The 22,179-nt window shown below is 38.9% G+C and overlaps 1 protein-coding gene and 1 long non-coding RNA gene across 4 annotated transcripts in view; both read right to left on the bottom strand.

Moving 5' to 3' along the window:
- TTC39B (tetratricopeptide repeat domain 39B) overlaps nucleotides 1-22,179 on the bottom strand; it is a 152,105-nt gene that overhangs the window by 54,517 nt on the left and 75,409 nt on the right. For all 3 annotated transcript variants that reach the window (XM_028518736.2, XM_028518753.2, XM_028518745.2), the window contains one exon: nucleotides 16,199-16,294. In XM_028518736.2, coding sequence (XP_028374537.1) covers nucleotides 16,199-16,294 — 96 coding nt within the window. The remainder of the gene's footprint in view (nucleotides 1-16,198; nucleotides 16,295-22,179) is intronic.
- On the bottom strand, nucleotides 13,518-14,024 carry LOC118499660. Its single transcript, XR_004902168.1, has 2 exons — nucleotides 13,979-14,024; nucleotides 13,518-13,925 (listed from the first exon to the last, which is right to left on the bottom strand). It is a non-coding gene; the product is annotated as an uncharacterized LOC118499660 (long non-coding RNA).

Here is a 22,179-nt window from a genome sequence, read left to right as displayed (position 1 = left end):
AAATAATCTATAGTATTTACACAGCTTTTACTATTAGCAAGTTGTCACAGAGAGTGTGTGTGTGTGCACATACTTTGGAGACACAGATGGGCTGTATTGCTAACTCTGCCACTTTATTAGCAGTGTCCGGAACCTCCGAGAGCTGACCTCCTTTTCTGTAAAATGGAAGCACCCCCACCTACTTCATGGCGCAATTGTGAGGGTGGAACAGATGACACGTAATGCTCATGGCGGAGGCTGAATAAATGACAGTCACCCCCTCCTCCACCCCTCTATCACTCTGAAGACCACAAACATAAGAACTACCCTTACTCATGGGGGAGCAGGAGTTATTTTGTTTTAGTTCGATTATATAAGGGGCAAAATGTGCTTTAGTGGAAAACTGAATTGTCTAGAGAAGACTCCTTCAGGTTAGCTGCTTTTGATTTTATTGGAGCTACCTTACAACTCTATGAATTGTAAGTAAATGAGAGCAATGCAGAATAATTGTTGTGTGCAGGCATGTCAATTAAGTCCTGGCCAGGAGAGGTTCAAGGGACTTCCCTCCAGGGTAGAACAAGCTAGTTGTCCATGAATTTGCACATTCATTTCAACCGTCCTTTATTCCATATAAATTTGTGTTGTTTTCATTTCTCCTTTGAATCTGTTATAAGATCTGCCTAGTTCCCTCATTGATTAATGAATGAGTTAAGTCTTTAAAATGTGTCCATTTCTACACCTCTATGAGAGTCATGATTTTACCCTTTGAAAATTGTTAATTATTTGATGAATAAAAATGTTGCTCTTTAAAACTACAGCCATCTCTAAAAAGTTTTTGTAATAATTTTAATAGGAAAATATTTCAAAAAATATTTCAATAGCTAAATGAGCAATATGATTTATTTAAAAGTACATCAAGTTTAATTTCCATGCCTCCAATCTCTCCAAATTCAGTCTTTCAAGCATGAAAACAAAATCTCACTAGGTGCTCATCTAACAGAAACGGGTTTTGAAGGTTCTACAGGGAATAACCCTCTGCCCCAAAACTCCCAATGGCCGGCACCTTCCTGTTATTCAGATCTTAGCTCAAAAGCACCAACTCAGAACTGCCTCATGGACCTCACCCCATCCTCTCTCACTGTTTTTCACTCCATACCACTTATTACCATCCAAAGTATCCCGTGCAGTATTTGTGGACACATTTATCTTTGTCTACCTTCTCTCTCTAGGATATAAATGCAAGGAGGTAGTTTTAGTCACTGCTGTGTCACCAGCGCCTTTAGTGGTATCTAGAACATAGTAAATACTCAATAAAGATTGTTGAGCAGGGGGATGGCTGTGTGGGTTGTTAGGTAAAACTGACCTGGGCAGAAACAGAGAGTCCCTCATGCCTAGAGCTTGAAGGTACCTCTCCTCTAGGGAGGTGCAGAAATGAGACAATCTTGGTGGAGGGGTAGCTGAAGAGCTGAAAACGTGTGATGGTTCATTTTACATGTCAATTTGACTGGGCTAACAGATGTCCAGACAGCTGATCACACACTATTTCTGGACGTGTCTATGAGGGTGTTTCCAGAAGAGATTAGCTGTTGAATTGGTGAACTGGGTAAAGCAGACGTCCCTCCCAAATGTGCGTGGGCACCTTCCAGTCCATGAGGTCCTCTGTGTGTTCTCTCGTGCTCCTGGTTCTCCAGCCTTTGGACTGAATTGAACTGCACCATGGGCTTTCCTGGTTCTGCAGATTGGGGACAACAGCTCGTGGAACTTCTAGGCCTCCATGATCACATGAGCCAAGTCCCAAGAGAAATCTCCTCATCTATATAACCTATTGGTCCTGATTCTCTGGAGAACCCTGAATAATCCACAATTGCTTTGCCCTTAAGTTTACAGTGACTAAAGAGGCTAAATAAGGCGGCTAGAAGTTCACAAACCTCTCTCAGGAAGATTTTCACAAGAAAGTTGCTTGATACCTCCTTTTGGTCCATCACCTACTTTGGTCAGTGTTACTTCCTGAATATCTCTCGGACTTACCTTGTTTCGCCTCCACTACCTAGCCCAACTTGGCCATCACTTGCTGTCTGGAGTTTACAGTTACATTTTCCCCCATTTCCTATCCCTACCCTTTACTCCAATCAAATCTCTACTTAGAATTCATTTAGCTAGCATTTACGGAACTCTAACTATGTGCCAGGTGCCTTTCCAGGGGCTGGGGATACAACAACAAACAAGACACACAGGATCCAGAGCTCCGAGGTGGCCTTCATTCTCCAGGGGCAGAAGAGCAAACTTATACAAGAAGACTGGCAGCTGACGAAGATCATCTCAAGTTGGGTTAACTAGTCTGGGAGAGAATCTGTTTTGAAAAGGTGGGTGGCATGGGGCTCAACATTTATGAGCACGGTCATGGAAAGCCCTGCAAGGGAGACCTCTGAGGGCTGTGATATGGATTCAGCGCTGGGAATATCCAGGTTGAGGGGAGGAGGGAGATTCTAAGGTGGGAATGTGGTGAGCAAGGCAGACAGCAGGAGAAAATGAGAACAGTGGGCAGGCAGAAAGCAGGAACCAAAATAGCAGAGAGAATGGGTTTTATTCTAAGGACAAAAGAAAATTTTTAGCTCAGAAATCCCCACTCTCTTTCTAATCACCCCTTCTACTGTTAGGTTTTCTGGCTTTACCTGTCACCATTCTCTTTTTTTTTTAATATATTTTTTTAAGATTTTTATTTACTTATTTTTAGAGAGGGAAGGGAGGGAAGGAGATAGAGAGAGAGAAACATCAATGTGCGGTTGTTGGGGGTTATGGCCTGCAACCCAGGTATGTACCCTGGCTGGGAATCGAACCTGGGACACTTTGGTTCCCAGCCCGCACTCAATCCACTGAGCTACGCCAGCCAGGGCCTGTCGCCCGTTCTCTTATTGTTCACTCCCACCACGTCTCAGGTTACAGCTCATCTTTTACTACAGGGAAATGGGCGGGGAGCAGATACCAGTCCCCTTGCGGAACAAACAAATGATCACCCCTGCATCTCAGTTGGCCACACTGTCACCTGGCAAGATGCATGTAAATGCCCCAGCTTAAAGGGATAAACAAAAGTGGGAGCTCAGCACCTCCAAATCCTGTAAACTCCATCCTTCTAAGTGGTTTACTAAGATGTTCACATGAAATTAAGACCCCACACACACACACACCCACAAAATACTGGCACTACCATGTGTTTGGCAAGGAATGACAAAGACAGCAAGCTGAATCTCAGCCAGAACTTCTCAAACATCCCTTGGAGTCAGCTCTCTCCACTTCCATTGCTATCACATTAACTGAGACTCTCATCACTTCAACTCTGAGTTCTGAAACAGTCTCCAGGAATGCCTTCTTGACTGTTCCGGCTTTGATTCAGTGGTTCTCAAGCTTCAGAGTGTATTGGACTTACCTTGAGGGCCTGTTATAAGACACACTGCTGGGCCCCACCACCAGAGTTTCGGCCTCAGTAGGCCTGGGATGGGCCCAACAAGTTCCCAGATAACTCTAGTTTTGCTCTAATCCATCCTGGGTACCACTCGCACACTACTCTTCCTACAACAAATACTGCCTCCTGAGGTTAAGAGCCTAAAATGGCTGCCCGCATCTAGCAGCGGAAGTTCAAACACGTCTGCCCAGCCCCGCCACACCTGCCCAATCAGATTGGAGTGAAGGGTATGGCCATTTAAAAACAGCCCCATATCTTGCAAGAGGCTCATCAACATGGCATCCTCCTCAAGCCTGACGTGATAGGATGGCAGTTCCAGGACTGGAAATGGGAAGTCAGCATTGCCTTTCTCCAGCTACATGATCTTCAGAAAGTCACTTAACCTTCCTGACCCCACTGCCTCCTCCTTGAAATGCCCTCCCATTTCACAATGTGTACAGGAGAAAAAAAGGTTACATTCCTTAAGAAATAGTCAACACGTCAGGAGTTTACTATTCACAACAATTTGAGGATATGTGTGTGGTGAGGGAAGAAGCAGGCTGTTACGAATCAAGGGAACCGATGGAAATGGAATTTTAGAGTCTTTGCTAAGTGCATCCAGAGAAAAGTTTCTGCTGTATTCAGGAGCCCAGTAGCCCTTTTGCCCAAGAGCCACAATCAAAGATTTTCTATCCATACGGATTCCCCTCAAACTGGGATTCTCAGTAACCACACCTCAAACTCCCAATACCTTTCAATTATTGACCCGTAGATTTTGTTGTTACCCTCTGAGAACCCAGTTTATACTGACTTACGTTGGGTAGAGAGGTAATTGGTGACTTTTTTCCTCTTTCCCAATTATTTAAAATATTTTCATGTTACTTTTATGACAAAAAAACTGATTTATTTAAATATTACACACAAAAGTAATTTTTTAAAGAAAAAAATGAGGAGAGTCCTATCTGCAGCATTTCCCAGCTCTGTAACCTTGAACAACCACATCGCCTCTCAAAGTTTGTCTCCTTATCTGTAAGACGGGATAGTCAGCTGCTATTACTACTTTACAAGGTAGTTATAAAAACCAGGTGAGCGCATGGAAATAAACTGTAAGCACTATTTATATTGAGGCGTTAGTATAATTCTCCAAGAGTGTCAAAGTGTCCAGCCTCTCCTGACAAGAACAAAATACACACTCATATTTTCTGACCTGGCAGTTTCTCTGCACTTTGCTCATAATCTGATAACCTACTTTTACCAAATGTGATCACAAGCCCTATTGATTAAAAGAGGGAATTTTTATGATTTGTATTAAAATGAACAGAACTCTACAAAACCAATATATAATGAAGTAATACTTCTGAGTTCCTCTAAATTATTCCTTACATTTTCAGTAGCTTCCTTTACTTGATAAAATCAATTATTTAAAATAACTTCACACCCAAATGAAGTTATTAACATCTCAGAACTATACAAAAGCATCTCTAATATGAACTTATTTTAAATCCACCTCCATGTAACAAAGGCTCAATAGTAATCAGTTTTTCAACTAAGAATAGGTGAGCATTGTAAACATTGATGTTAAGTTGAAAATGTTACAGTAGCTACCTAAGAAACTTACAGATGAGTTAGAGGGTAACAACTATGAGGGAAGAACTTTTCTTCCCACTTCTCAGATTTACCTGAGGGAAATTTAGTGGATTAACACTCCTGGACTCTCCTTACTTCCCATTCCTTCCCCAGAGAGGAGTGGTTTACTGGTTTACTGGAAAGAAGCCAGTAAAGGTTTATCTGACTGGTTTACTGGAAAGAAAAACTGGGCATGAGTGGCCCAGCCCCTTTCCATAGGGAAAGAGGGCTCACCATGGCTTGTGCTCTCCATAATAGAATGAGCTCAGTAGGGCAGGTTCTACCCCATCACCATCACCATCACTACCCTCACAAGGGAAGTCTCCAATATAGGGCCTAAATTTCATTCAGGGGTGTGTCAAAGACCATTTCTCCATGCATCTAAGTTACACCCTCCAAGATAGTTTTTAAAAAAGAATAAGGCTGAGAGCTTGATCTCTACAGATCTGACCCCTTCACTAATATCTCAACTGGCTCCAAATTTAGACCAAAAAGAGTTCTTTCAAAGCAAGAACTAAACACAGGATTTGTAGGCACAGAATGGTAGCAGGATTAGAATTTACTCTTCAGACACCTTTACTGACATATGTGGGAGTATCCAGAGTTCTTTTCCAAGCAAATCCAATACCCTACCTATAGTGAAAACTACAGATCTCCCCATCCTCAAGAGCCCCAGGCCAATGTGCCACTGGTCAGTCAATTCAGCTGTGTGGAGTTCAGAGGCTCAGAAGTAGCTATAGCTAGACAACCGGGACACGGAGACTCCTGGTACAACTTCTCATTAATGACCCAAGGAGAGGAAGAACCCAATAAGTTCACAATGTTTTGTGGGATGTCTTAGATGGTGAGACCTGCAGACAAGCCACTTGACCTCTCTAAGTCTGTTCCTCAACTGTAAAAAGAATATGAGGACATGACAATACCTACTCAACAAGTATTAACATTGCTATTATGAGGAGCACAAAAGATAGCACAAGGTAAAAATGCTTCTAATAATGAAAGAAATGAATGAGGTAAATTTTTGAAAGAACAAAAGTGACTAATCTCTCCTCATGTGAATTATCTCGTCCTTCAGATCCAGACAGGAAGCAGAGCTCTGACTCAGAGCCACCTCTCTGGTGCCCCAGTGCCTCCTGTCGTGTCTGTTTTAGTAATCTGTTAACAGAAAGGGTGGAGTTTTTATCAGTCGTTCATAAGCAACACTTGGTCTACAAAACCAGAATACGATACATCAAATTCATTTAAATTATCCATGTTTTAATGACTTTCCCGCCTATCCTGATTTGCTAGTAAATTATATTGAACCATTACAATGAACTGCTCTTTAATATTCCATTGATATGGTAATAATTTAGCACTGCCCAATAAGTCTCTAATAAAATTAACTTATTTTGAAATGACTTCCATTTGGCAAAGAGTGGTGACTACCACTCTAACCTCAGCTCCTCTGAGCTCAGTCCACTGTCTTCCTTCTTTAACTAGGAGGGATCTTTCCAAGAAGGGATGGTATAGCTGTCTTAACTGCATGGGAAATATATCCAGCACCCTTCCAAGGCAAAGAAGGTCAAAGAAAGCTAGGTTGAACTCTATAATAACATTTGGCCATTCTTTTTTCTATTTTTCTTTAATTGTGGTAGGATACACATAACATAAAATTTAGCAGCTTAACCATTTTAAGTGTGTAGTTCAACAGCATTAATTATATTTACACTGTTGTGCAACCAATCTCTAGAACTCTTTCATCTTGCTAACTGAAGCCCTATACACATTAAACAATAACTCCCTCTATCCTTCATTCTTTAATAACCAAGCAAGAGAAAGAGTCCCCTCTTCTCTCACAAGCTCCTAGTCAAAATTTGGTCATAGCCTTAATGATTCAGCCATTTGAAAACCCTATCTCACTAAACAGTCTCTGGAACTCAGCCTCCTAAGAGACCAGAACTCCTTGCATAATTCAGGGATTTTCCCAACCTTCATTGGTAACTAAAACTACCAATGGTCAGTGTCATGCTGAACTGTCAATCCAGGCTTGATAAGTGAAGGATTAAAAAATCTATAAAAGGTCTGCTCTCCATTCTATTAATCCTGAGATCCCAGACCTCTGTTCTGCTTCCTGCTTTCAATGACTTTCTCAAGTAGATCAAGAAGACAAAATACACAGCATCTCAGAGATTTTTAAAGTGGGTAACTGTGCCATTATAACATTTCCCATGGAAAAAATCATATTTGAAGACATATCTCTCAAATAATAAAGGAATGTGTTACAAGGAGGGAGTGATGGGAAAGCTCTGAGCCAAAGTGGAAACTCTTTCCTCATTTTTCCAAGCTCCATCAACTAATGTGTCAACAGATTTGAAGCGATGAACACAAAACCTACAAATGGCTGCAGTTTGTGCTGTGCTGCCCTGTAAAAACACTAGTAATAAACTCAAACTCAAAGAATATCAGAGTTGCAAGGCATCAGGATCCTTGTATAGGAAAATTCCCTCCTGGCTCTTTCAAGTTGAAAAACAAAAGAAAACTGCGCTTGTCAAAACACTGTTAAGATTTAATAAATCAGAGGGATTAAAACCAGGCAGGCAAAGGGGTTCATGGAAGGTGCACTGGCCTGGAAATTAGAAGACAGAACACTAAGCTGCAATTCAGCTACTGCCTGACTATGCACCTTGGGTGTGTCATTTGATATCCAGTATTTCTTCTTTGTTAAATAGTGAACAAAACAACCTTTCGACTGCCTCACAACTTTGTGCTGAGGAGTAAGGACACAGGCTATCTGTGGAGTAAGGAGTCACTGGAGGAGTGATACATAGGGCAGGATGCTGTTTTGTTGTGTGCCGTCTAACTACCTACATACTTGTCCAAGTCTGAAGATTTGTTCCACTTTACAGATGTCCTTTTAGGATGCTCCAGCATACCTCCACAACTGCTTGTTTCTACAAAAGCACTAGGAGACCTGTTGATTAAACGGCAGAGTAAGAATTTTATTATTTAATATTTTAAAGGAAAAAGGCTATGAAACCTGCAAATGCTAATACTATATACTTGACTATGCCTCTAAATAATTTCTTACATTTCCCTCCATTTCTTCATTTATATATCTTTCTGTTTATTTTTCAAAGTTGCCATTCAATATTATCTATGGCATTCACGTATACAAGCACAACAGTGATTAGACATTTATATAATGTATGAAGTGATCCCCTAGTCTAGTATCCACCTGATACCATACATACTTATTTCATTATTATTGACTACATTCCCTATGCTGTATTTTATATCCTCATGACTATTTTGTAACTGCCAGTTTGCACCTCTTAATCCCTTCACCTTATTCATCCATCCCCCAACTCTCCTCCCCTCTGGCAACTATAGTGTGTTCTCTGTACTTGAGTCTGTTTCTATTTTGTTTGTTAATTTTGGTTTTTAGATTTCACATATAAGCAAAATCATATAGTATTTGTCTTTCTCTGCGTGACTTATTTCACTTAGTGTAACATCCTCTAGGCCCATCCATGTTGTCATAAATGGTAAGATTTCTTTTATGGCCAAGTAATATTCCATTGCATATATGCCCACTTCTTTATCCAATCATTTTTGATGGATTGCTCCCCTATCTTGGCTATTATAAATAATGCTGCAGTGAACACAGGAAGCATGTACCTTTTAGAATTAGTGTTTTGGATTTCATTTGATAAATACCCATAAGTGGGATTGCTGGGTCATATGGTAGTTCTATTTTTAATTTCTTGATGAATTTTATACTGTTTTCCCCAGTAGCTGCACCAATCTGCATTCCCACCAACAGTGCAAACGGGTTCCCTTTCCTCCACATCCTCACTAACACATTTTTGTTGATTCACTGATGATAGTCATTCTGTCAGGTGTGATGTAATATCTCATTATGGTTTTCATTTGTATTTCTCTGGTGATTAGGACATTGATCATCTTTTCATATGTCTATCAGCTATCTGTTATGTCCTCTTTGGAAAAGTGTCTATTCAAGCCCTCTGCCTATTTTTAAATTGGATTGTTTGTCTGTTTGCTGTTAAGTGTATAAGTTCCTTATTTATTTTGGATATTAATCCTATTGGATGTATCATTGGTGAGTATCTTCTCCCATTCAGTAGGTTGTCTTTTCCATTTGTTGATGGTTTCCTTTGTTGTGCAAAAACTTTTTAGTTTGACTTCCTGTCAAGATAGAGGCATAGGGAGACATGCTTCACCTCCTTCTCACAACCATAGAAAGAATTACAACCAGATCTCAAAAACAAATAACGCCCAATACTGTCAGAAAATTGAGGTGGATGGAAATCTGACAGCCAAGGATTTAAAGAAGCCACATTCATCCAAACGGGTAGGAGGAACATAGTCACAGAGACAGGGTGTAAAGGAGGTATGGTGCGGGGAGACAGCAGCAGCAGTGGAACTCACAGTCCAACATTCACATGTGGTGGATAAAAATCAAGAGTGGTATCTTGGGAGCAAGCAATCCCAGCCCCAGGCCAGACCACACAGCCCAGGGTTCCAGCACCAGAATATAAACTCCCATTACCTCCTGCTGTAAAGACTGGTGGGTGTTGGGGCAGTGGAAGAAACTGCTTCATTTTTGTCTCTTAAAGGGCCCTCTTGGGCTCAGAACATTCACAAACCCCACAGCAGCAGCTGAAAGGGCACCAATCATGTACAGAAGGTGGGTGAGGTGACCAGAAACAGGCAAGTGCCAGGCAGGCCTCCAGAAGCCAGGCAGTGGCATTATCCCCTCTCTGAGCCCCACCCCACCTCCACCCCCATCCTAAGACCCAAAAAGAACCACAAAGCAGTGAAGTGGATTACCCCACCCTGACAATTACCTAAGGCTGTGCCCCACACAATTTACAGGTACCTTTTCTACATAGATTATGCTAAGACAGGGAGTAAAAGCAGCTCTATGTAATACATAGAAACGAACACAGAGAGGCCACCAAAATTGAGGAGACAAAGAAATATGGCCCAAATGAAAGAACAGAACAAAACCACAGAAAAAGCACTAAACAAAACAGAAATAGCCAACCTATCAGATGCGGAGTTCAAAACACTAGTGATCAGGACACTCAAAGAACTCATAGAGTACAACCACAAAATAAAGGAAGAAGTGAAGGTTACACAAGGAGAAATAAAGGAAAATAAACAGGCAGGGAACCAACAGGGAAGTGAAGGAAGCCAGGATTCAAAGCAATGATTTGGAACAAAAGGAAGAAATTAACAAAATTAACATTCAATCAGAAAAGAAAGAAGAAACAAGAATTGAAAAAATGAGGAGAGGCTTAGGAACCTCTGGGATAACTTAAAATGTACCAACATCTGAGTCACGGGGATGTCAGAAGGAGAAGAGAAAAAGTAAGAAACTGAACATTTATTTGAAAAAATAATGAAAGAAAACTTCCCTAGTTTGGTGAAGGAAATAGACATTTAAGTCCAGGAAGCAGAGTCCAAACAAGTTGGACCCAAGGAGGACTACACCAAGCAAACATAATTAAAATGCCAAAGGTTAAAGATAAAGAGAGAATGTTAAAAGCAGCAAGAGAAAAGCAGAGAGTTACCTACAAAGGACTTCCCATACAACTGTCAGCTGACTTCTCAAAAGAGACCTTGTAGGCAAGAAGGGACTAGCAAGAAGTATTCAAAGTCATGAAAAACAAGGACCTACAACCTAGATTACTCTGTCCAGCAAAGCTATCATTTACAATGGAAGGGCAGATAAAATGCTTCCCAGACAAGACAAAGCTGAAGGAATTCATCACCAAGCCATTATTACATGAAATGTTAAAGGGACTTATTTAAGAAAAAGAAGATCAAATCAAAACTATGAAAATTAAAAAGGACAACAAATGACAACTATCCACAAGTGAATCTAATAAACAAAAACAAACTAAGCAAACAACCAGAACAGAAGCAGAATCATAGATATGGAGATCATTTGGAGGGTTATCAGTTGGGAGGGGGAAGGAGGAATATGGGGAGGTGGGGGAGGCAGAGGAAGATTCAGGGATTAAGAAGCGTAACTGGCAGGTACAAAACAGACAGCAACATGTTAAGAATAGCATAGGAAATGGAGAAGCCAAAGAACGTATATGCACGGCCCATAGACATTAACTAAGCGGGGGGATTGCTGGAGGGAAGGCAGTGTACCAGGCAGAGGGAGGCAAAGAAGGGAAAAATCTGTAATAGCATAGTCAATAAAATATACCAAAAGAAAAACTTTTTAGTTTGATGTAGTCTCATTTGTTTATTTTCCCTTCTGTTTCCCTTGCCATAGGAGACGTACCCCCCAAAAATATTACTAAAAGCAATGTCAGAAATTACTGCCTATGTTTTCTTGTAAGAATATTGTGGTTTTCAGGACTTACATTTAAGTATTTTATCCATTTTAGTTTATTCTTGTATATGGTGTAAGAAGTAGTCACTTCATTTTTTTTTTCATGAACCTGTCTGGTTTTCCCAACAGCATTTATTGAAGAAACTATCTTTACCCCACTGTATATTCTTCCTTCCTTTGTCATAGATTCATCAACAATATAGGCATGGATTTATTTCTGGATTCTCCATTTTGTTCCCTTGATTTATATATCTGTTTTTATGCAAATACCATGTTGTTTTGATTACTTGAGCCTTGTAGTATAGCTTGATATCAGGTAGCATGATAACTCCAAATATGTTCTTCTTTCTCAAGATTGCTTTAGCTATTTTCCAACACTTCCGTCTGGGAGAAAGCTGTCTTTTCAGTCCTTGATGCTTTCCAAGGTGCTGCCCTATGCTAAAGCTAGAGCGAGTGAGTCCATCAGCAAGTAAGTCCATGCACAGGCCCTTTAAGTGGAATGCCTGGGACCCCAGCGACCTTTCCTTTTAATAAGATGGACAGGATCCCTGGTAATTTTCACAGCAAGATGTTGTGGGGACTCCTCGGCACTGGTGGTCCAGGCTGGGGAGCCCAATATGGGTCTGAAACCCCTCACTCTTCAGGGGGAACCTCCACTGACAAGATATCCCTGCTGATTCTTAACCACCACATCTTGGGTTGGAAGCGGCCTGTTTTTGCATCCACATCTCCTACCAGTCTCAACATGGCTTCTCCTTTATATCCTGAATTACTGCATTTTACTGTGTATAATGCACACATTTTCCCCAAATATTTGAGGGAAAAATAAGAATGCGCATTATACATGGGCAGTGCTAATTCCATATCTATATAAATGTTTTTAATTCTTTTATTTATGCTTCTGCATTAAAAGTATAACTCTGGAAAGCAATAATAATTTCCATATACAAAATAATACCCTGGAATACAAAAACCGGTTTTGTTGAACTTACGACGAACTTGCAAGGAAAGCAGTTTCAGCCAACGATTCAATGAAATGGAACCAAGAGCAACAATGTATTGTTACCCACAGAGTAATACAGATGATGCTGATTGTTATCCATTGATAAGATAGGTGATGCTGATTGTTATGCACTTGCTAAGATAGGTGATGCTGACTTTATTACCACGGGGTGAGTAGTGTGACATTTCTCTTTGTACACTTTAGGCGAGAGAAATTATCAGAAAATCCCTTGGAAAATGTCAAAATGGTCTTCATACACTGCAAGCTTTAAGCTAAAAGTTATTAAATACGCTAAGAAGCATGGCAACAGAGCTGCCAAGAAACCCTTAGGACCTCCTCCCACAGAGAGTGTCAGCAGGTTGTGGAGGCAACAGGAAGAAAAGCTTCTTCAGATTCCAAGCAGAAGAAAACACAAGGGACACCTCCAAAGTGGCTGGAGGTGGAAGAGGTGACAACCTGGATTCTGGAGCAGTGTCAGACTGGGATCTTCTTTGACCAAGATGATACAAGAAGGTAAGAGGATTGCAGAAGAAAAAAACATCGATGATTTCTCAGGGACACCTAACTTTCTGAAGAGAGAAGATTTGAGCATGAGGACATGAATGAAACTTGCCCAAAAACTTCCAGCAGCCTATGAGAATCAAGTTTTGGAATTTCATTCTTATGTTATCAATCTTCAAAAGACTTACAACCGTGAGCTTTCCCAAATCGCCAATACAGACGAGGTCCCACTCACATTTGATGTGCCATCCAGCAGAACTGTGGACATCAAAGGAGAAAGGACCGTGGCTGTTAAAACTAGTGGTCATGAGAAAACACAGTTCAAGCCTCTTGGGCAGGTGGGACAAAGCAATCAACTAAGATCATCTTTAAAAGAAAAGCATTTCCGAAAGAAAAGATTACAAGTGGAGTTACTGTCCATGTGCACGAAAAAGGATGGATAAAGAAGGCATGAAAATCTGGTTTACAAAGTCTGGTCATGAAGGCCTGGAGAGTTGTTTAAAAAACCATCTTTGAGTGTTTCTGATCACTTCCGAGCCCATGCTTCATGGGCAAAATGAAGTGCAAAACTGCCATAGACTTGAAAACCCAACCTGCTATGACACCTGGTGGGCCAACCAGCCAACTGCGACCTCTTGGTGTGTCAGTAAACAAGCCCTTTAAGGCCCTAATGAAGAAAGAGTGGATGGCGTGGATGCGGTCACCTGGTAATGATTCAAGACCTATAGGCAGAATCAAGAAAGCACCTATCGCCTAGGTTTGTGGTTGGATCCTAAGATAGTAGAACAGTGTCAGGAGGATGTGGTTGTGAAATCGTCTAAAAAAATGCGGCATAAGTAATGCTATGGATGGAAGTGAAGACGAAATTTACCGGGAGGAGGAAAGTGACTCTTCAGAAGACACTGGAAATGTAGAAATTAAAGAAGACACCACTTCTGATACTGACAGTGACGAAGAGTTCTTGACCTTCTATGATGCGTAAATATCATGAATTTGTTACCAGTATATAAAATTTCTTGTACCTTGTACCTATTCTTTTGTTTTGTAATCATTTGTTACATAAAATTTCTTGTACAATATGCTCAAAAATAAATGCTAAAATTCCTTTATAATACAAAAAACAAGCATCTAAATATAAATAAATAAATGAAATAAAAAAGAAAACAAAAGATTTTTTTACTTAAAGTTTGGGCAAAAAACATGGGTGCACATTATACACAGCACAATATGGTATATGAGTTCTGTTCATCAGTCTTCAGATGGTTCTTCAGGGTGGTGGTTCTATAATTTAGATGCAATTCTTATGAGGGATAATGCAAGCATAGTGTTTACCTACGCTGCCACCCTGACCCAACCTCCCTTTGTGTATCTTTAACCTCTTCTTCTCTAACCCCTTTTCAACTCAGAAACACACATAAATCTTACTTATTTCTATTTAATGTTAAACTAGTAAAAAAAGGTAATGGTCCTTCACTGTTGTTTTCTCTTTTAGCATACAACTTCTCCTGTCCCTTTTCTTCATAGGCAAGAGCTTTAAAAAGGAGTTGATACTCACTCTCCTACTTCCCCACCTCCCATTCCTCTTCAGCCACACCACCACAGCCTGGCTCCTGCCCCAACTTGCTTGAAACCCTCTGAACTAAAGGTCTCTGATATCTACCTAACTGCAACTGCAAAGGGTACTTTTCAACATATATGCACACAGACCTCTGCAATACCTGGCTCTACTGACCAAATTCTAGAATTCACCCCCTCCCCCAAACCCTTGCTCACCCTGCAACCACCATGCCGTTCCTCTCTCACACACGTCTCAGCAGCACTTGCTGGAACTCTCACTCTCTTGGCCATCCTTTCCACGACTGTTCCCAAAGGTTCCTTCCTTAACTCTCATTTGTTTCGCTCTCTCTTGGAAATAGTATTTGTGGTCCATGATTCAAAAACTACATATATGCTGAAGATTTCCAGTCTACCCAGCTCACAGCTCTCTTTATTTATTACTGCTTTCAATATTTTTTTACCTATTTTATTACAGCTTTCAAACTTCACATTCCAAATGTTCATGTAGTAGTCACCTAGGAAACTGTCAGATAAGTTCAAGGATAACTCTGAAAGAGGGACACATATTTCTGAAGAAAGCTCAGCTTTCCGTACACAGGGACACATGGTATAAAATAGTAATGTGAAAAATAAACGCTTTAAGATACTTAGAAGTTATATTCAAGTTCTTCTCCACTCCTCACTCCTCATATTACTGCACTCCTTTCTTATGTCATGAACTGCCAAGTCCATGAGTATTATGAACATACTCATACATAGCTAAAATTTTAAGTGCAAAATCAAAAATTATAAAGATCTGCTGTATACTTTAAAGCTTAATAAACCTGAAGGGTAGATGAAAAGCATTTTCTCGTGGTACTAAAAAATAGCTTTAACAGAGTTGCCTTAATAAGTAATAAAGGAATAACCTACATGTTTAAAAAGAAACACCTGATTAATTTAATTCCAGAATAGGCAAGAAAGGAACAGTACTTAGCAATTAAGTGTGATGTTATAAAAACTACTAATGGAAAGAAAAAATTTTCATGATTTACTAAGTTTTTAAAAACAGGTTACTAAATAGTATATTTAATATGATCCAAATTAAGCAAAAAAAAAATAATACTATATATTTAAGGGGAAAAAAGAATATACACCTAAAAAATTGTTATGATAGTTATGGTGATAGTAATACATATTTTATTCTGTGATTTTTCTATACTTCCTGAATTTTCTACAATGAAAATTTTTTAAGTGAATGTTTAAGCTAAGCTTATAAGAAGCATATAAATAAAAATAATAATCATGATACAATATTAACCAAAAACTCTGCAGTTATATCCATCTCAAGAAACACATGCGAAGGAAAAAGACTGGAATGAGATACACCAAAATTCTAACAGTCTGTGTTAAAGTGGTCATAATTAGTTTCTTTCTTCTTTCCTCCATTTACCCTGATGCTTGGCAATGTGGTTATATTATTTTATTTAAAAATTAAATGTTAAAAGATTTTAAGATAAAAACAAAAGGAACTGTGCCCTTAAAGTTGAATTTAGTTTTCTTTCTGCTTTCATGTAACAGGACACCTATTCACTGAGTCCCTTAGTCTTCCCTGGCACATAAATTGGGCAGTCTACCTGCCTGGGCCTCTTCCCTTCCCTCCAATCAATGCAACACAGAGCCCTGTCCTAACGTCACCATTACAGATAGCCGAGGGGTTAAACTAGGCCCCCAGGAAGGTCCCTACGCGCTTTCTGACCTGCTCACACTGGATGGTCTGCACTGCTCAGAGCCCTGCTTTGTATCAAGTGAGGCCAGGTGTCGGCTGCTTGTTGCCATATCTGCTCGAAAAGGCCTGTTGATAAAAAAAAAAAAAAAGGCAGAGTGAGGTTTTCATTTCTTTGTCGTACAGGAAAAGTCCACATAAATTTAAACACACAACACAAGCCCTCAATTATTTGGTACCTCTCACCTCCATTTCTTAGCAATTTGGAAAACCAAGTAACAAAAATCTACTCAGTTACATGGTGAACATTCCAGACGTACAGCACCAATAAACTTATAAACAAAAAAAGAAATTAACTGAAATCAATCCCCATGGCTCTCCATTGAAAGATAGCATTGTATCTTGTATATATCCTTCCAGATCATTCCCAAGTAAATCTATACATGTTTTTATATTTTATTAAAATGAAATATTATAGAAGAGAAAATAGTTTTCCTTGACCCTCTTAGGGTCCCTGGCTGGGTCTGAAAAGTAAAGTGACAAACACAAATTAACAAGAGGAAAGCATATAAATTTTGTTGAATTTTAACATGTACATGGGAGCCTTCACAAGAGAGTGAAGACCCAAAGAAGTGAACAGAGCAGGAAACTTTTATACGTTTTAGAGAAAGGTATAAATAAACTGGTGAATAATTGGCAAGACAAGGAGTTGGGCAAGGGTAGTAAACAGTGAAGTGGGTAGGAAGACAAGGATTACTTTAATAAGGTTTGTTTGCAGATTCTATGGGCTAATCGGTGTGTTTCCAGTAAGAGAATTTATATCCTGCCTTCATGCAGAAAAGGGAGAGCTCTTCTGCCATTTACTACTTCTCAATTGCCTTCAGCTCAAAATAATTTTTATGTCAAAGAGGCATATTTTGGGATGACATATTCTGGTTTCCTTCATTATAACCTGAATTTATCCTGAATCTTTTCTTCTCAATTAGTAGAGTTGCTTTATTGTAGTTACTGTCTGCACAACATTCTACTGAATGGAAGTAATATAATATGATTTGTTACCAGATACTCATTTTGGAGCAGGGAGGTTGCTCCCAGTGTTTTGTGACTACAAATAATACTGTGACAAACCCCTTTATGCACTTTTGCCTTATTTCCAGAGAATAAATTCTTGAATTAAAGGGCATGTATTTTGTTTTTGTTTTAAGATTTTATTTATTCATTTATTTATTTATTTATTTTTAGAGAGGGGGGAATGGTGAGAAAGAAACATGGATGTGTGAGAGAAACATTGTTTGGTTGTCTGTTACCCCAACGGAGGACCTGGCCTGCAACCAGGGCATGTGCCCTGACTGGGAATCAAACCTCTAACCAGGACCTTTCATTTTGTGGAAGGACACCCCACTTCCTGAACCACATCAGTCAGGGCAAAAGGCGTGTATTTTTAAAGGTGTGTTATTTGTAATAAACTGCTTCATTTCTACTATATGCAAAGTGGGCAAAAGCAGGTTTACAGTTGTTCATATGGAAAAAGACACACAGGTTTTAATTTTTACAATGGCCTTACTAACTCTGTTTCTCCCACTCACAACTGTAAACCTACTTTTGCCCCACCCTGTATATACCAGAGTGCTGAAGTGACATAGAGGAGCTGGACACCAATCTGGTTCACAGAATCTTAAAGTCACTTTATTGACCCAGAGCCACTCAAGAGAAGGAAACTTCTACAAGAGTTTAAAAATAAGACCACCCTGTGATATAACAGACTCTCCAATCTCCTTCTGCTTCCATTCACCTTAAGAGTATACATCCCATAAAGAAAGCATTATTGACTATCCCTTTAGGGAAGCTTTCTTTTTTTTTATTCTAAGATACATAATGTCTTCAATTAAGTGGAGTCTGATTATATTCCACCTTTCAAACTTCCCAGTACCCTCTAATATTTTACATTACATTCATCTTATCTTGAGCAGACCAAGTTTCCTAAATTTTACACATTAGGTCGGAGGAAAATCAAGGCAGTTGTTACAAGAGGGATGGGTGTGGGTGGTGGGGGGGACAAAAACCCTACCGATAAGGGGGATGCAGCTTGAAGTCAGGTTATGCTCTGTCACAAGAGCTCTCTACCCAACAGAGGTGGTACCAAGCATGTAAGTAAAGGAGGCTGTGTGGGGGTGCCTGCCATCTCTGGTCACAAAGAGAAAGCCCTAAAGACAGATTCAAGAGGGTGTCTACACTTCTGGACCATTCTTGCTCATCCGTTCTCTTCCAGATTCACTTACAAGGACTAGAAAAACATGGTCTCTAAAATGTACTGTAAAAATGTTCCCATTTCTCATCTGCCTTTAGCTTTAATTATAAAAAATTCTTTCTAATGTTAAAATTTTGAGGGTTTTTTTATTTTAAATCAAAACTAATCACTCTTTCCTTTAACTTTTCTGGGTTTTGAGGGCATATTTAGAAAAACCTTCCTCCATAAAAATTATTTAACTTGTCAATTTATCAGTGTTGTTATTTTTTAATATTTAATTTGTTGATCCATTTATAATTTGAATATACAGTACAAGGTAGGGCTGTGCATTTGTTTCTTAATCTTTGGCCATTTTCTCAAGATGATTTTTAAAAGACTGCACCTTCCCCTCTAATGATTAGACATACCATGCACATAAAATATTAAAACTTTATTAAGCTCTGCTAAGATCAAGTATGTTGGGCCAAGTAAATGCTGCAGGTTTCAAAGCTACGATTATACTGTCTTTACCTGGGACTTGAATTTACTAGAACTTAATAATTATTAATAAAGTAATATTAGATTTTATTCATTTTTTCTGAGGTATAAAAGTATAGGTTAGATGCCATTAGTTCTCTATACTTTTATATACATGTACACGAAGTCCCAGAAAGTCTACAGTATTTTAAAATTTATATTAATATCACAATAACTGCACATGCTGCAAGCTGATTTTTTATTCAACAGTATTTTGATATAGACCTAATTCACTCATTTAAACTACTATCTAGTATTTCATCAAGAACAAATTTTTTTTTCATTTTTATGAAAAAATGTTTAAAATACATGAAGAAAATAATATAACACACAAGTATGCCTGGAGCTCACTTTTGTGTACAGTGTGAGCTGCACACTTACTTGTTTCCCACACGGACAGGCAATCATCCCCACAACACTGAGGAACTCAGAATTCCGCTACTCCTTAGCTTGGGAATCAGACAAAAGGGAAACCGATGTCCTCTCCATGCCGTCTTGGAGCACTGTCTCACAAGCCCACCCAAGGATATGCCTTTGTTCGACTTGCTACATAGTACTGATAGAGGCCTATACTATGTAAAATTATAGGTTAACTTGTAGATCTTTTTTGTCTCATAAATATGCAAATAATTTCTCTGGTAAGGGCATGGTTTTATTGCCTTGTATGAGATTAATGAGTTTTGTATATAATAAATCTTATTCCAACATTCTTTCCCCAAATATTCTTGGAACCAGTTTTACCACCTTGTTGACTTCCTCGATAAATAAATCTTTGACATTTGTTCATTCTGGAATTTTTTTATTGATTGATTTGAGAGAGAAAAAAACATCAATTTGTTGTTCCACTTACTTATGCATTCACTGGTTTATTCTTGTATGTGCCCTGACCAGGGTTTGAACTCACAACCTTGGTGCATGAGGACAAAGCACTAATCAAATGAACTACCTGTCCAGGGCCCATGCTGTAATTTTTGTGTGCTGACATACTGAACAACACTGCAATCACTGTAACACAGGGCAAGTTTCCACGTGTGCACAGGTCTGTTTCCAGGCACTCTTGTTCCGCTCACATACTTGCCTCTCTTGGCCTCCTTCACACAACTTTCATTATCATGGCCTTCTTTACATGCCAACAGAGCAAGTCCTCCACTTTTATAAAATGTGCTTTTGGGGAAGGAGAGGATTGCTATTATTTTACTTTCATTCTTAGTTATGAATTTTAGATTAAGTTGTTATAAAATTACAAGTGCCATGGTTTTTACTGGGATTTCATTACATTTTTAGCAAACTTTGCAGAGTTCCTATCTTTACAATATTATATTTTCGCATCTATACACATTTATTCAGGTCTTCGCTTATTTCCTTCAATAAAAGTTTTTAATATATAGATCACTGCACTGGAGTACATGTAAATCCTTGCAAAAAAGCATGCTACACATTCCTTATATTCCTTCAGTTTTAGAATCTGTAGTGCCAAAATAGTGCAGTTATTAAAAATTTAAATAGAACGACTTGTCTGTTCTGCTCCTGAGCACACCCAAGTTGCTATACTGAGAGATGTGAAAAGAAATGTATTTTTAGTGAAAATACTCTTTGGCTGATAAATATTAAAGAAAACAACATGTCATATTTCAATTACAGGTATTAGTGAGCTGGAAAACATGTCTCTATTTTCCCATTTTTACTGCTTTATTTTTTTCAGTTTCTAAAAAGCTTTATTGAGATATAATTCACAGACCACACAATTTGCCCATTTAAAGTATACAATGAATGCTTTTTAATGTGTTCATATTCATAGCACTGTACAACTATCACCACAATCTAATTTTTAAAATATTTTGTCACCCCAAGGAAACCATGAATTCATTCATTTGCAGTCACTCCCCATAGTCCGAAGCAACCACGAACCTACCTACTTTTTGTATCCATAGATTTGCCTATAACTGGCTTTTTCACTTAGCATAATGTTTTCAAGATTCATTCATGTTGTTTGCATGTATCAACACTTCATGTATTTTATTGCCAAATAATATTCCATTCTATGGCTATAACACATTTTGTTTATCTTTTCATTAGATGATGGATATGTAAGTTAGTTCCACTTTCTGGCTATTATGAATAATGCTGCTATTAACATTCATGTACAAGATCTTATATGGACTGGTACATTTTTCTTGGGTATACACCTAGGAGTGGGAGTGCTGAGTCAAATGGTAACTCTACATCTGACATTTGGAAAAACTGCCAGATCATTTTCCAAAGTGGCTCTGTGATTCTACAGTCCTACCAGGAATGTACAAGATTTCCAATTTCGCCACATCTTGGCCAACACCTGTTATTGTCCATCTTATGATGCAATGGTATCTCACTGCGGTTTTGTCTCAAGTTTGCCTACTAATAAATGACATTGAACTTCTGTTTAGGTACTTATTGGCCATTTGTATATCTTCGAAAGAATGTCTATTTAGATTATTTGGTCATCTGTTAATTGGATTATTCTTTTTATTTCTGTGTTTTATACTGCTGTAATTTTTAATCTCAACATAAAACTATTTTTAAATGAAAAGTTCTTTAACAAACGGTATGGGGAGATCTGGACAGCGACATGCAAAAAAAATGGAATTCAACTACCAACTTATACCATGCAGAAAAATAAACTCAAGATGGATAAAAGACTTAAATGTAAGTCACGACACAATAGAAGTCCTAGAAAAGAACATAGGCAGGAAAATCTCAGCTATTCCATGTAGCAATATTTTCACTAATACGTCCCCTAGAGCAAGGGACATTAAGGAACAAATAAACAAATGGGACTTCACCAAAATAAAAAACTTCTACATGACTAAAGAAAACATCAGCAAAATGAAAAGGGAACCAACCATACAGGAAAATATATTTGCAAATGATACCTTAGTCAAGGGTTTGATCTCCAAAATATATAAAGAACTCACATGACTCCCCTCCGGGAAAACAAACAATCCAATTAAAAAATGGTCAAAGGACCTGAACAAACACTTCTTTAAGGAGGATTTACAGAGTGCCCACAGACATATATGGAAGGATGCTGAGCAGCACTGGCCATCACAGAGATGTAAATTAAAATCACAACATACCACTTCACCCTGGTCAGAATGGCCATCATAACCAAATCAACAAACAAGTGTTGGAGAGGATGTGGAGAAAAGAGAACCCTAGTGCACTGTTGGTGGGAATGCAGACTGGTACGGCCACTGTGGAAAACAGTATGAAA

This window comes from Phyllostomus discolor, chromosome 3, assembly GCF_004126475.2.
Source record: "Phyllostomus discolor isolate MPI-MPIP mPhyDis1 chromosome 3, mPhyDis1.pri.v3, whole genome shotgun sequence".
Taxonomy (NCBI): domain Eukaryota; kingdom Metazoa; phylum Chordata; class Mammalia; order Chiroptera; family Phyllostomidae; genus Phyllostomus; species Phyllostomus discolor.
The sequence above is the reverse complement of the archived record's forward strand: the minus strand, read 5'-3'. Positions and strand labels throughout refer to the sequence as shown.